Consider the following 16217-nt stretch of genomic DNA (forward strand, 5'->3'; position numbering starts at 1 on the left):
TCTCCCCTTCTCTGATCATGAAACCCAAGCAAAAGGTCTCGGCTGCAATGGTTGGCCTTACGAAAGCACAGGGGCTCCACCAGGGAAATAAGATCCACCTGTGTGGGCCAGTTCACCCCAAAGGCAGCAGGGGTGAAGAAGACAAGGACCCCAAGGTGGCTTAGGGAGCTGGTGGCTTGGAGGTTCTCACCAATCGCACCTCCTGGCCCCCACGCCAAGTTTGGACCTGGGCCACTACCATCATGGGTTGTGTCTTCGGAGAGAAGCGCAGGCAGTATCCTGGCTGATGGGTCCCTTGGGATCTGCCCTTGAGGTACAGAGACCAAGAGCTGGAGGGCTGATCCTCAAAAGGCCAAAGGAGAGGCTGCTGGTGTGTGCAGCTCGGGGCGAGTGGAGGCTGGGCTTCGGCCTGGGACGAACAGCTCCTTCTTGCCTGGGCTCATCGTGGTGGCAGGGACACAGCCAGTCAGCTCAAAACCGCTCATCTTGAAGCCGTCCCACCTCAGCCCCTTAAGGTGGCGGAAGAAACCCCGGACTGCCGGTGCGATGCCCCACACCTGTCAAGCCCCTGGGAAGTGTTGTTAAAAGCACGTGCTGCTCCTACTGGCGGAAACGCAGCTTGTGTTTGGCGGGAAGATACTTTGGTTGGATTTAGGGTTTAGCTGCAGGATGGGGGCTCTAGAACTTTGCCCGGGTACCCCAGAAGCCTGGCTCAACAGTGAGCCTAGTGAGACCTTGTAGACCTTGCCCTTTTATCCCCACAAAGGCACAGTCCCCTTGCTCTACTGAGTCGAGAAAAGCCTTCATTATAAGTGGCCCAACTGCTGGCCCCGCCCTGCCAAAAATACTGATCAGTCCGAATGAGACAGGAAATAAAGAGAGAGATAGTTTTCAGAGACTAGTGTGCTCCAGATGGGGGACTGGCGGGGCCACATCACACCCTCTCGGGAAGGCTGCCTGGGGTGATGGAAGGGACACCAGGAGATTCTGGAATCCCTCCTCTACAGCAGGAGGGCTTGCTCTGGGGCCTCGAGTGGGTCCAGTGGGGGGCCTCCAAGAGACTTCGTCCCCTTGTCTGTCACATGAAAGACCTGGGCCAAAGAAGATTTGAAACGTCTAATGTTCCAGCTGTAACATTCTGTGAGTCTCTCTGATTCACCATTAAGAGGTGGATAAACATTGAAAGGGTAATTCCATAGGGTAGGGTTTTAAAGCCTAAAGATATCACACAACCTTTATTCTTTATTGATTTTTTTTTTAAAAGACTGTCAGCCACCCTCAATAACAATTGAATAAGCATTTGGAAGTCTGATGTCAGAAATGCTGTTCAGACAACCATTTATCCTTAGGTGCCTAACTGTGCCCGCCCCCACCGCGGCATCCGCTCCTAGAGGGCTGGCGACTGAGTCTTAACTTTTTTTTATATCCCTGAGTGCCTTTTATAGTGCCTGACACGCAATGGGTGCATTAAAATGCTTATGAAATCAAAGGACAGAAAGGTCTCCTTGCCTCTTTCAAAGTCAGGGTGGCTGGCTAACTCTCTGCAGTGGGGTTGGGAGCTATCTACCGCTCCTCTTGGCTTCTGTCTAGCCCGAGGGGGCTGTACTTGAGGGGAGACTGTAGTCATTGCAGAAATCACTCTAAGACCAAAAGCTGACTTCAGCTTCTTAGACCCAGAAGTCTGTGTTCAAGCTCATCCCCTCTCGAAATGTAAATTTCAGTCTGGGGAAGGAACTTTATGATACCTTCCAGCTCAGAAGCAAAACAACATGTGTTCTGGATGAGTCATGTAGTTCCCTGACCCGAGGCAAGTTTTTCTGGCCTGCTTGGCACCTTGCTTCTTACCTAAGCTTTGACAAAGAAGCCTGTAGTTCTGGGGAAAGACCTGCACTTGGGGTTGATGGTGCCTAGGAATTGGGTGTGTGAGGCCTATTTAAACGAACAATTACGAAGGAAGTGTAGACATCCCCTACTGAGCCCAAAGGGGCTCAGGAATTCCACATACAGAGAATTCAGAGTATTGGGAGATTGATGCGTCCCTGGTTGAGGCCAGGCAGCTTTGCAGAAGCGGTGGGGTGTACGAGTCATTTTAGGTTTTGGGGGACAGGCTTCCAATGTGGTCAATGGTATTTAACAGTGTCGTATGGCGATAGGTTGCTAGTGGCCTGTTGCAGCCTCCACCCCAGGGATTGGCTGCCCGAGGCAGGGCCCGTGCCTTTGTTTTCCATGACCCTCCCTCACCGTGCATCCTGGGCACCCACCATGAGAAAGGGGCACAGACCTTTTGGTCTGTTGTCAACCGGCTGCCCCTCTCTAGCAACGCTGTCCTCTGCTGGAAGTTCTGCCACGTGTTTCACAAACTCCTCCGAGATGGACACCCAAACGTGAGTTCCTGGGGCTGCAGGGGTGACCAGGGAGCCCGGGGCCCATGTGGGGAAAGTGGGATCGCCTGGGGCACAGGGGCCGCTGGCCACTCCCGCCCTGAGGGCCTTTTGGTTACTGGTGAGAGGAGGGCTTGTCTATCTGGTCAGCCTCCCTGCCTGCCCCAGCCCCATCTTCTGCCATCCTCTGTCTCCTTGTCTTCTCGTCTCTCATCGGCGGATCCCTTCCCTCTCCAGGTCCTGAAGGACTCTCTGAGATACAAAAATGAACTGAGTGACATGAGCAGGATGTGGGTGAGTTTGGAGATGCAGCCGGGGGCCACCTGCACCTTCTTACCCCTCCCCAGAGGCCATAGAACAAGGACTATGGACTGGAATGAATTTATCTCTTTCAACTTGCTTAGAATTTCTCTCATGAGCATCACAGAGGGGTCAAAGATGGCCCCAAAACAGTACCATGATATCCATAGTCTTACTCGGGGGCCCTGGTAGCCGTAGGGAAGTTCTAGGGCCTGAGAGCTTCTCCTGCCAATGGAAGCTTACATCAGAATGTGCTCCAGGCACTGGGATCCCTCAGCAGTGACTGCCATAGTTCCTGTGTCTTTCCTTCTGATGGCCCCGTGCAGGTCACAGTACATTGAGAACCAGCATTCCCAATTCTTAATGCCAGGGCTTTTTCTTTCCTGTCTAGGGATTCTCAGTGCCTTAGGATGAAGGAGGAGGTAGGTGGTGTTATCAGCATCAATTGAAAAAGAAGGTTTTTATACACACACCAGAATCCCTTTAGATTCTGTTGTTCAAGGAGTATGTGTGTAGATGGGGTGTAATCTGCATTTTGAAGCCTCTCCCGGGTTGATTCTGATCTGTCTCATTGCCCCCACTGGTTGAGAACCCCAGCCCTTTCCTTCAAATTCTTACCTGTATCTGTCTGCACTCACAGAATGTTATGTCATCCAGTCCACCCATTGCTGATAAGAATACAGGCCCAGAGAGGGAAGCAGCTCTTCTACATAACAGGCTAGGTAGCCTGAATAAAGCTGAGGGGGCACCTAGGTGACTCAGTTGACTCTTGATTTCAGATCAGGTCATGATCTCACAGTTTGTGAGTTCAAGCCCTTCATCAGGCTCTGCACTGACAATGCAGAGCCTGCTTGGGATTCTCCCTCTCCCTCTCTCTCTGCCCCTCTCCTACTTGTGCACGTGTGCGTGCTCTCTCACTCTCTCTCTCTCTCAAAATAAATAAATAAACTTAAAAAAAAAAAAAAAAGCTGAGAGTTGTCCCCAGATCTCCCAAGTGCATATTGGAGAGCTTTCTATTATTATATCTCTAAACACAGGAAGCTTAGGTCTTTTTTGTTAGAATTTGCCTGGTGTGTCTTTTTCCTTCCTTTTAAAACTTTTGACTTTTCTATATTCTATGTCTTAGAAAAGTCCCTTATAAATAGCATTTAATTGGATTTATGTTGTTGCTTTTCTTCAAGATAGCAGTCTTTGTCTTTTAACTGTACATTTACTCCATTTACATTTATTGTAATGCATGATATTTTTAGATTTATATCTTCCATCTTAGTTTGTGCTATTTTCCCGTTACGTTTCTCTTTCTCTTCATTTCTTCTTTGGATTGATTGGGTATTTTTTTTCTCATTCCATTTTTCCCTCATTACTAGTTAGGAGATTTTTTTTAAACTCTCCTTTTATTTTTTATTTTTTTGGTATTTTTTCCAATAATTACAAAACACACATTTAGCTTATCAAGAGCTGAAATTCCTGTCTTTATCTGTTTCCTATTAACACAAAAACCTTAGAATATTTTCCCTCCATGCCCTCCCTATAAGCCTGTAGGTTATTGTTGTTGTGTATTTTAATTTTGGTTTTGTTTTCCTTTTTAGACTCTATAAGATCTTTTGTTTTAATTGTTTTATTCAGACCTCTTTGTTTCTTTAGATCTCAGTTAGATCTAACTTTAAATCTTTAAATATAACATCCAGGATTACTTTTCTTTCTGCCTGAATTATTTTCTTTAGAACTTCCTTTAATGAGAATCTCATGGTGGCAGATAACCGATTTCACTTGTTTGGGAATGTCTTTATTTCACCCTCCTACATGGAATATACTTTGTCTGGGTTTAGGATTCTGGGGTGACAGGTTTCCTCAGCACGTGGACAATATTATTCAAGATACCCTTCCACTGACTTCTGGCTTCCATCATTTTCAGGAAGTCGGCTGTCAGACTCATTGTCCCTTCTTTGAAGCAAATCTGCATTTCCTCTGGCCATTTTTAAGATCTTACCATGTATAGGTGCAAATTTATTGTGGATTCCTTAGACTTCTTAAATCTCTAGGTTAGTATCTTTTATCAGTTATGAAAAATTCTCTTTGTCTCTTCAACTATTGTCTTTGCTCTGTTCTGTCTTTTCCTCTGAGACTTTGGTTATATCTGTCTTTCTCATTCTATCCCCCCAGTATCTTTTTTTTTTTTTTTTTTTGAGTAAGCTCTACTCCCTATGTGGGGCTTAAACTCATGACCCCAAGATCAAGAGTCACGTGCTCTATCAACAGAGCCAGCCAGGCACCCACCACTACCACCACCACCAATGTCTTTAGACTTGTGTTTCATTGTTTTCTACCTGCTTATCTCTTTACTGTATTCTGGATAACTTCAGTAGATCTAGCTTTCATTTTATTTGTCCCCTTTTCAGCTGGGTCTCATCTGTTAAACCTTTTCATTATATAATTATAATTTTAGTCTAGCTTTCATTTCTTGGAGTTCTTTTTTTCCCTCCAAGTCTGCTTGTCATTTTTATGATTTCTTGTGCCCTGCATGTATTTTGAAGCAGACTCTGACTTATTTAAACAAATTAAAGAGTGATTTCATGTATCACTTCTTATACTTCCATTATCTAGAGACCTTTGAGATATGTTTCTGCTGTCCATTGTTTTTGATGAATGCTGTTCATGCTATGGAGTTTCTTTTTGTGCTTAGTTATTTTTTACTGTGAGGTGCTCATTTTCCTAGGAATCTTATTTGCGGGAACTCTTTGAAGTCTGTAATGAAGGCAGGTTCCTCCAGAGAGAATGGGCATTTGCCTCCATTAAGATCACTCTAAGTTAAATCCTCAGCTTAAGGTTTTGTGAATTCCAGGAAGATTCCCTTGAGCTCTGGCTCCTTTGGGTCCACTTCCAAGGAGTTGTTTTTCCCTCCTTCTGATCACAACAGTGGTTCAAGGGCCTCAGGGAGGACTTTTTTGGTGCAGGAGTGCTGGGATCTGTGTTATGTCCAGTTCACCTTTAGTTCTCCTACACCAGTCTTTGGCTCTTCCCCCAGACTCTTCAACTGCAGCAGGGCTAAGATCACACCTGGCCCCTGAGGCTCAGAAAACCAAGTTCAGTTCACCTGGTGAGGCAAAACCCCTGTCCCTGCCAACTCTATCACCCCAGTATTCCATATTTTCTCCTAGTAGCTGTAAGGACTTGGTCCCTGGTCTGAAGATTCCTTACCCTCTCATTACTTCGTTAATGCCTTCAAAGAGAAGTTTTAAATATTTTACCCAATATTTTAGTATTTTTCGATGGGAAAGTCAGTCCAACGTAATCTGACTCATTGTCCAAACTGGCATTCCTTTAGGCCTGTCCTCCTATGTAGTTTTCTCTTCCATTTGACTGAGAGTTTCTAGGTATTAGAAACCTTTTTACTCTTTTTTTTTTTCCAATTAAGACCTTATTTTCTTTTAAAGCAAGTTTTATTAGGTTCACAGCAAAGTTGAGCAGAAAGTATGGCAATTTCCCATATACCCCCACCCCTAAATGTAGCCTCCTCTGTTATCTGCATCCCCTACCAGCGTGGTACATTTGTTACAAGTGATGAACCTTCACTGATACATCCTAATCGCCCAAAGTCCGTAGTCTACATTATTGTTCACTTGTGGGGTTGTGGTGTTGTCTATTCTGTGGCTTCGGACAGATGTATCATGACACACATCCATCACTGTGGTATCGTACAGATGAGTTTCACTGACTTAAAAATCCTCTGTGCTCCACCCGTGCATCCCTGCCCACCTCCTGCAGCCCCTGGCAACCACTGGTCTTTTTACTGACTCCACAGTTTTGCCTTTTCCAGAGTGTCCTGTAGTTGGAATCCTTTGGTATGTAGCCTTTTCAGACTGGCTTCTTTCTCTTAGTAACATGCAGTTAAGGTTCCTCCATGTCTTTTCATAGCTTGATAGTTCATTTCATTTTTAGTGCTCAACTGGGCCACCAGGTCCCCCATTGTCTGAGGGGACCACGGTTTATCCATTCACCAACTAAGGGGCGTCCTGGTTGCTTCCAAGTTTTGGCAGTTATAAATAAAGCTGCTCTAAACATCCATGTGCAGATTTTGTCTGGACTAAGCCTTCATCTCCTTTGGGCAAAAACCAAGGAGCGCCATTGCTGTATTTTGTGGTAAGAGTATGTTTACTTTTATGAGAAACTGCCACACCATCTTCAAAAGTGGCTGTACCCTTCTGAATTCCCACCAGCAATGAATGAGAGCTCCCATTGTTCCCTATCTCCTCACTGGAACTTGGTGTTATCAGTGTTCTGGATTTCGGCCATTCTTGTAAGTGTGTACTCATATTTCAGTGTTGTTTTAATTTGCATTTCCTGGTGACACACAACAGGGAACGTCTCTTCACATGTTTATTTGCGGTCTTCTTTGCGATGAGGTGTTGGTTAAGGTCTTCGGTGATTTTTTTAAGCAGGTTGTTTGTCTTTTTATTGTTGACTTTTTCTTTTAATTTTTTTTAATGTTTATTTATTTTTGAGAGAGAGAGAGAGAGACAGAACACAAGCTGGGGAGGGGTAGAGAGAGCAGGAGACACAGAATCCAAAGCAGGCTCCAGGCTCCGAGCTGTCAACTAGAGAGCCCGAAGCGGGGCTCAAACTCACGAACTGTGAGATCATGACGTGAGCTGAAGTCTGATGCTTAACCGACTGAGCCACCCAGGTGCCCCAATTTTTATTGTTGAGTTTTAAGAGAATGTTATATAATCTAGATAACAGTCCTTTAGCGGCTACGTCCCAATCTGTGGGTTCTCGTTCTGTTAACAGTGATTTTTGCAGACTTTTTTTTTTTTATTTTAATGAAGTCTAGCTTGTCAGATATTTCTTTCATGGGTCATGATGTTGGTGTTCTAGCTAAAAAGTCATTGCTGGGGCACCTGGGTGACTCAGTTGGTTAAGTGTCTGACTCTTGGTTTTGGCTCAGATCATGATCGCACGGTGTGTGACTTTGAGCCCCTCTCTCTCTGCTGCCCCGCCCCTGCCCCGGTCTCTCTCTCTCTCTCTCTCTCTCTCTCTCTCTCTCTCTCTCAAAATAAATAAAATAAAATAAAATAAAATAAAATAAAATAAAATAAAATAAAAAGTCTTTGCCATACCCAAGGTCATCTGTGTTACCTCCTAGGGTTTTTTTATAGTTTTACATTTTACATTGACGTCTATGATCCATTCATCATTTGGTTTTTGATCCTGGTGCGTTTTCGTATGAAATACAGTTGCCTTTCATGATGAGCATAGTTTCACTTTGTCTTTCTGCTACTTTCTAATTTTTCCATGATGAACAAGTATAATGTGCAACTCATAAAATATGGTTCTTCATAGAAATGAATACATTAGGAAATACTGTCATCTCTGGCATTGATATCTTTAACTTCCTCTGATGACCCAACTCCCTTTGGTGCCCTTTGAGGCATGTTTCAGTGGGGTTCCTCTACCTTAGAGGATATAGATGCACCCAGAAGAAAATGTAGAAGTCAGACCTCAAGTGAGAACTACAACTATTCAGCTCAAGGGCCCTTTGTGCCAGGGTGCCTGGGTGGCTTAGTCGGTTAAGCTTCCAATTTTGGCTCAGGTCATGATCTCACAGTTCGTAAGTTAGGGCCCCGCACTGGCTTCTCTGCCATCAGCACAGAGCCCGCTTTGCATCCTCTGTCTCCCTCTTTCTCTGCCCCTCCCCTTTTCTCTCTCTTTCTCCCTCTCTCTCTCTCAAAATAAAATAAAACATTAAAAAAAGAGAGTTCTTTGTGCCACCATGTCCTTCCTCCTTTGGGTATAACTGGCAGTTCCAAGCATCACCCTGCTAATTCCAGCTTCTTCCCAGACACCCAGGACATGACCGCATGGGCAGCCTCCATGGGAATGCTTATTTGTCCCCAGCCGGGATCCATCCCATTCCAATCCCCCCTCCGTGCGGAATGTTCTAGCCTCTCTTAGTCTGCTGGAGTCCATCTGGAGGAGGTGTTTCCTCTCCTGCAGTTAGAGAGAGAGAGACAGAAGGAAGGAAATGGCTTGTAGCCAGACTGTGATCACTAAGGGTGGGAGACTTTAAATTCTTAAATCTGAAGCCTTGTCTAGAATTCATGCAAAGGAAGTTCTCCTGTGTGTACACAAGATTATACCGTAAAAATGTTCATTGAAATAGAGCTTATAACAGAAAAACTTGCCTACAACTAAAACATACAACACTAGGGAGTTTGTTCGATAAATTACATTACACACGGATAGTAATATCACTGAAAATGATACAGGAGAAAATGTGAGAAGATAGAGAAAAAGAAGTATATTAAGTTAAAAAATGGGTTCCGTTTTTAAAATTTTTTAAATTTAATTTTAGAGAAAGGGAGAGGGGCTGACAGAGAGAGAGAGAGCGAGAGAGAGAGAGAGAGAGAGAGAGAGAATCCCAAGCAGGCTCCTTGCTCAGTGTGGAGTCTGACGCAGGGCTTGGTCCCGTGACCCTGGGATCATGACTTGAGCCGAAATCAAGAGTCTAGATGCTCAACCAACTGGGCCACCAGGTGCCTCCCATTTTTAATTTTAAAATAAAGGTAGGACTCAGAGGATTTTTAGGGCAGTGAAACTATTGTGTATGATACTGTAATTGGCAGGTACAGGACATTATGCATTTGTCAAAACATAGAATGTATCACACCAAGAGTGAATCCTAATGCAAATTTCACTTTGGATGATAATGATGAGTCAGTATAGGTTCATCGGTTGGAACAAATGTCCTCTCTTGTGCGGATGTTAACAGTGGGGGAGGCTATGTATGTGTGGGAACAGGGGGTATATAGGAGAGCCCTGTACTTTCGGCCTAATTTTGCTGGGAACCTAAAACAGCTCTAAAAAAAACATAATGTCTATTTAGGGGCACCTGGCTGGGTCAGACAGTACAGCACATGACTCTTGATCGCGGGGTCATGAGTTCAAGCCATGTGTTGAGTGCAGAAATTACTTAAATACATAAAACTTAAAAAAAAATGTCTAGGGGCTGCTGGGTGGCTCAGTCAGTTATGCGTCTGACTTTGGCTCAGGTCATGACCTCCCAGTTTGTGGGTTCAAGCCCTGCGTCAGGCTCGGTGCTGACAGATGGGAGCCTGGAGCCTGCTTTGGATTCTGTGTCTCCCTCCCTCTCTATCTCTCTCTCTCTGTCTCTCTCTCTCTCTCTCTCTGCCTCTCCCCCCCCTCAAAAGTAAACATTAAAAAAAATTAAAAATAAAGAATATCCATTTTAAAATAGGTCTATTTAAATTGAAAAAATTAGATCAAATAACACTTTGTGCCCCAGAATGTTAGCCATGATTGTATCTTCTGTCTAGATGAAGGCTGATGTGTGTGTATCTGTACTTGTCTGTGTTTTCCAAATTTTCCACAATGGCCATTTGTTGTTTTCCAGAATTGAGAAAAAAAAAAAAAATCTATGTATTGTTTATAGAAGAAGTCCCGGCCATCAGTCTCTCACCCAGGTGTTGTTAGTGGTGACCCCTGCTTTCTTTTCTTTTCCGGAAAGGGCCACCTGAGTGAGGGCTATGGACGGCTGTGCAGCACCTACCTCAGACTGCTAAGAACAAAGATGGAATATCACACCAAAGTGAGTCTGCGGACAATTCTGCCACCACCCCCGGCTCCCCCAGCTCCTCCCCTGCGGTCCCCTGGCACCTCCCTGAGCCTGTCAGGTCTTTACGGGAATAAGGCAGCCCAGGGCCCCTCAGGGAGTGTTTGTACCATATCCAGTGAGAGAAAGAGATTTCACAGGACAGCTGCAGTCAGGCCCCCGGGATGGGACACGGAACTGGGCGTTTGGCCCATGTCTCCTGCCCCTTCTGGAGAGGAACCCGGTGCCCTGGGTTGCCTTAGGAAGGTGTTTCAGAAAGCACCGCCTCGACTGTTTCTAAAAACGATCCCTCCATTTTATATAGTGAGTTTCCACACAGAACCTTCTTTCTGTCCACGTATGGCGTTAGACAGTATTTCTTATGCACCCGATGCAGGTAAAACCGTTGTGCTCGGTACCAAGTGGCACATAAGGATACATAGGAAGGGTCGGCCGGTCAGGAGTGCACCGATCAGTCAGAGGGAGGAGGCTTCTTACCTGCAGCACCCTGTAACAGTGCAAAGCGGTCACTTGAGCCTATGGAAGGAGCCACAGATCCACATTAGTGTGAGGAACAGTCAGGTGCAGGGTGGCAGGGGTGGGGGGTGGCTGGGCAGCTAGGTGAGACCATCCCGCTCAGAGTGGAAGATGGTCAGAGCCTGATCGGGACGGTGGTCCCTGGGACAGGCAAGAGCGGCGGGGACTCTCTGAAGACTGGCAGGAGGGGTGGGGGGCAACAGCTAGGGAGATGTGGGGCCTGTGGGAAGGACCTGGGCAATAGGAAGATGCACAGGAGCCCAGGGAGACAGAGTGAGGCCACAGGTGCTCTGGACTGAGGGTTTCAGGAGGACAGAGGACAGGAGCGCGTGTCTCCTTGTGTCCTATGTGCTGTCCAGCGTCTAGCCCGGAACAGGCGCTCAATCAGGACTGCTTGGATGAGTGATAGAATCAACCAGAACCTATATCGGATCGAATAGCACACAAGAGGGGCTGATCCTGAGTCAGGAAAGAGCTGGCCCCTCCTCTTTTGAAGCTGGAGAAACAGAAGGTCAGCTGGTACATTCAAAACAGGGAAGGGAGTGAGAAGAAGGATGCACAGGGAGTTCCAGTGATGTCGGCAGGAAGGCACGTGAGGAGGGTGATGGCATGGGCACCGGGTTTGAGAGCGGGACAGTTTGAGGTCAGGACAGTCATTGATGGATTAGGGAGCCCGTCGGGGCCAGGAGCAAGGACTGTGAAGGGGCTCCTAAGGCTGGAGAACATGATTAAAGGGTGACTCCAGCTCTGAGTCCCTCTCCAGGGACATTGGCAGCTGGTCCTCAGCACAAAGATCCAGGTTCACCAGGTTTTGACGGCAGTGTGGTGGAAGGACAGGCAGCAAGAAAGGCAGGGTTCAAGGGGACCAGGTCTCTGTAATGTCCAGCCCGAGCGAGGAAGTAAACATGGCCAGAAGGGGGCGCTCAAGGAACCAGCCAGCTCTGAGATGGAGGCACAGGAGAGGTGAGCGTGGGGCAGCAGGGGACAGCCGGGCAGAGGGCCAGTGGATAGCCAGGAGGTGCCCGAGTGGAGGATCTCTGTCTCCCTGTGGAATTGAGACCCCCTTGATGGAGCAACCACCCATCTGTCTGTGCCCATCTACACCTTTCCCTTTGCCACACTGGGGAAGAGATAATGATACGGATATTTGACGTAATAATTTTTCCTGACTTTGGGGGTACATGATGTAATGTTTTCCTACCTTCAAGTTTATTTTACTCATCATGTTTCCCTAAAGCTAATATCCCCTCCCCCCCAAACTCCCAAGGGCAGCTTCAGAAAGTGGCGGAAGGACAGAGGGAAGCATGGGTAGGATTCAGAATGTACTGGCGGTGCGCGAATGCAGCACTGTCTGCGCTTCGTGGATGGTTGAGGTCCGACCGCTGTCCCGCTGGCTCTCACTGCAGCACCAGAGAGCATCTTTAGAAGAGGGTCCCAGGACCCAAATTGTTAGGACGGAGCCCTGTCCTGGCTCCCAGAGAGGGGTGGAGCCTTTACCTGTGATGATGGGCAGTGGATGTCCTTTGATGTGAGCTGGTCAAGGGGTCTGTGTGTACGTGAGGTTGCGTGCCCTGACAACCCCCAGGAAGGGTGTCGGTGTTACACGAACAGAATCAAGCCTGCTGCTCCCCGAACTCAGTGTAGACAGTTTGCCTGGTGTCGGCTTAGTTGAGGTGCTCTGTCCTGACTTCATTCCTCTGCCTGCCTTGCCAGAATCCCAGGTTCCCTGGCAACCTTCAGATGAGTGACCGGCAGCTGGACGAGGCTGGAGAGAGCGACGTTAACAACTTGTGAGTGGACGTCCTCGTGCGGTGGACCCAACGGGCAAGGAAGCTCTTGTCAATGTTGCCACTTCTGGCTGGGGTCACACAGGGCCTGACGGCAGGGACAGTGGCTGGGGTGAGGCGACTTAGTGCCGGTGCCCCATCCAGAACCCTTCCAGGCTGTCCAGGGTTCACTTCTCAGTGTCCCCTTCTGCCCTCCCACCCCAGCATGGTACCTGCCCTTTTCCTCTGCCACTGTCACTGTGGAATTCACCCTGTTTGATCTTCAGATGGCCTTAAGACCCGTGTAGGCGGGGCTAGGCATTGGAGCTAGTGTGTGGGTCTGTGTGTGTCTGTGCGTGTGTGCATATGCTCGTGTATGCATGCATGCATGCAGGCAGGCATGCACATGTGCACCGGGGACAGAGACAGAAACACAGAGCGTGGGGAGGGAAGCCTTGGCCTTGAGCTATGGAGTATAAGCTCTCTTTCCTCTTGGGTCCAGTTTCCAGTTGACAGTGGAGATGTTTGACTACCTGGAGTGTGAACTTAACCTCTTCCAAACTGGTGAGTCTCTTGCTCCCGTCTGGCCTAGGCTCTTCTGAGAATTGCCTGATTCCAAACTTTGTTCCTGGCTTGGCCCAGCCTTCCTAGCCCCTGTCTCCCTACAAGTTGTACAGCACAGGCCAGGAAATGGGGATACCCACACGCTATCTCTGCTCTCTCCATCCCTAGTGCAAGGAAGGGCTGGAGCTCTTGGGTATTTTCAGAGTCAGTGATTTCATTTTGAGCAGAATGACCATGCCCCCTACCCTGCCAGCTTCCCTCTAGAGGCCCAGGCCTCCAAGAGCCCAAAGACCACTTTGGCCTCTTTGATAACCTCTGGACTGTGGCCCCAGCACCGGTCGGTCCTTTGTCTGCTACTCAGCTGGGCCGGCACTCGGGACCGATTTCCGCTCAGGAAGAGGGGTTGCTGTGTGCTGTTTGGTCAGCAGCTGGGGTTGACCCGCTGGTCGAGTTGAGTTTTGGCCAAGTCCGTGTACGAAGCCCGTTCCTACAAGCAAGGGGAGTTGGCCACACTTCCGGGCTCCCTTCGCTGAGAGTTCTGGTGCCTCCCGGCTGTCAGCCCCTCACACTTCCCTGACAAGAAATCAGGAAGGAAGCAATCCATTCCCTTCTCTCTGGTGTCCCCTCTTCCCCGCACCCCCCCACCCCCAGCATGGCTCCCCTTCCTTCCTGGGGAACAGAAGAGCCCGTTTTCTAAGATTCACCATGCGCCACAAGTGTTCGGCTCCGTGAAAGAGTGGATTCCAAACTGCAGGCATTCGTGCACAAGCTTGGCGACCTTCTCAGCGTTTGGACGTGTGGGGCCCACTCCTGGGGTTCTGATTTCCTCAGGAAAAAAAACAGACACCCTCTCACCCTGAATTACAACTTCTTCCGCATGTTCGTCTGTACAGGAGCTCGCAAATGGCCTGTTAACCGGCCAGCGCTGTACTGGGTCGGCAAACGCCTTCCTGCCTTGGCCAGTCAGTTCAGGGCAGGTTATGGTGAGAACAGCACCACACACAGTTGGAAACCGTGGTTTGTAGGAGAAATAAGACGCTTGGCCTGCTAGCCACCTTCTCATACAAAAGTCAGTAGTTGAAACACAAAACAGAGTCCCCGCCCTAACGCGTTCCCAGCCAGGTAGGAGAAATGGTGCGGATGCGTTTTTTTGAATGCATCGGCAATGTTTGCACAAAAGTACACCAACAACTGTATGCTGTCGTGGCTGCCTTTCGGTTACTAGTGGTGGGTGAGGAGGTGAGTGGTGGGTGAGGAGGATTATCCTATGTGGATAATTTAGAATTTGTCGACATTCAGCCTCGGAATGTGCTTAAATCTGAATGCAGGTAGGAGTGATATTGCAGGGATTGTCATCCTTGGGGGAGTCCTGTCCAGAGCCTGCCACTCAGCTGACCCGAGGCCTCTTCCGGGCCTCCTCAGACCCACCTGCCGCTGCTGTAGGGGTTATGAGAGAGCAAGTCAACTGTTTGAACCTCTGTGGGGGTCGCTTCCGGCCCTGACAGACTTGAGTAGGAGAGAGCAGAGCTGTGATAACACCGAGCAGAACTTGAGGCTGGGAAAACATGTATGTGATGCCAGCCGGTGCCCCACGCCAGGTGGCCAGCTCAGTCCCCCTTTTAGTCCCACATCCCATGATAACCTGGCTCTTTTTGTGTGCGCTGGTCGCTTGTATTATTACCACTGGACGCTGGGCCCCTCCTCAGAATCAGGAGCTGTGCCCCACTCATCTTTGAATTACGTCCCTTCTGTTCTAGCTCAGTGCCTAGGATACACAGCGGGAGCACAACAAAATTCAAGAATGCTTGCTTCAGATAAACAGCAGTGAGGAAAGGGCAAGGGAACAGAGTTGATAAAACGGTGCCAATATGCAGCCCAACGTGGTGGGATTATCTGGAGTGAATCGGCCACTTTGAGTTTTCTTTTTTTAATTTTTTAATTTTTTTTAATGTTTATTTATTTTTGAGAGACAGAGACAGAGCATGAGTCAGGGAGGGGCAGAGAGAGAGGGAGACACAGACTCTGAAGCAGGCCCCAGGCTCTGAGCTGACAGCAGAGAGCCCGATGGGGGCTCAATCCCACGAACCACGAGATCATGACCTGAGCTGAAGTCAGATGCTTAACCGACTGAGCCACCCAGGCGCCCCGCCACTTTGAGTTTTCTAGAGGGGAGCACAAATCTTGGCACAGATCCCTCCATGCCTAAATGTTGGTGGCTTTCTTGCTCCTGAGCAAGCACTGATTTGGAATCGAGAGCCCTCTATCTTTTCCATTCCCCATCCATCCTTAGTTTCCTAGGGTGTGCCATAAAAACCAAGAGGACTGGTATTGGAAGAAGTCCCTCCAGCTTCTGAGTCCTAGTCTGTGACCCTGCAGGGTTCCGACCGGTACCCTTAGAAAGGTGTCCCTGCTTTTCAGCTGTGGGAAACATGGGCCAGTAACAGTTAACGTTTATCTCCAATGTTTGCAGTGGCTCTCAGAGTGTGATCCCTGGACCAGCCGCAGGAACAACTCCTGAGAACTTGTTAAAAACGCAAAACCCCCAGGTCCCACCCTAGACCTACTGAATCCGAATATCTGGGGGTGGGCCCAGCCCATCTGTGTTTTTCAGCCCCCCAGCCCCAGGTCTGCACTGTCCAATATGGTAACCACTAACCACGAGCGCCTGTTTAAATCGACTCTAATTAGGGGCGCCTGGGTGGCTCAGTCGGTTAAGCGTCCAACTTCAGCTTAGGTCACGATCTCGTGGTCCGTGAGGTCGGGCTCTGGGCTGATGGCTCGGAGCCTGGAGCCTGCTTCCGATTCTGTGTCTCCCTCTCTCTCTGCCCCTGCCCCGTTCATGCTCTGTCTCTCTCTGTCTCAAAAATAAATAAAACGTTAAAAAAAAATTTTTTTTTAATCAACTCTAATTAAATACCAATCAAAAGTCAGGTGCTCCGTTCCACTTTCCATATTTCAGGCCCTCGGTAGCCACATGTGGCTAACATTGAACAGCTCCTACAGACACTTCTGTCGTCACAGAATTCTGTCGGACGGTGCTTCCAGGTGATTCTGCTACAT

At 48.1% G+C, this 16217-nt stretch overlaps 1 protein-coding gene across 2 annotated transcripts in view; it reads left to right on the plus strand.

The window, feature by feature from the left end:
* Positions 1-16217, plus strand: part of HIP1 (huntingtin interacting protein 1) — a 148609-nt gene that overhangs the window by 102650 nt on the left and 29742 nt on the right. For both annotated transcript variants that reach the window (XM_047089319.1, XM_047089321.1), the window contains exons 3-7: positions 2242-2384; positions 2619-2675; positions 10207-10287; positions 12541-12617; positions 13096-13157. In XM_047089319.1, coding sequence (XP_046945275.1) covers positions 2242-2384; positions 2619-2675; positions 10207-10287; positions 12541-12617; positions 13096-13157 — 420 coding nt within the window. The remainder of the gene's footprint in view (positions 1-2241; positions 2385-2618; positions 2676-10206; positions 10288-12540; positions 12618-13095; positions 13158-16217) is intronic.

This window comes from Lynx rufus, unplaced genomic scaffold, assembly GCF_022079265.1.
Source record: "Lynx rufus isolate CCGP_SWC_20201006 ecotype Redwood Valley unplaced genomic scaffold, mLynRuf1.p SCAF_27, whole genome shotgun sequence".
NCBI classification, from domain to species: Eukaryota; Metazoa; Chordata; class Mammalia; order Carnivora; family Felidae; genus Lynx; species Lynx rufus.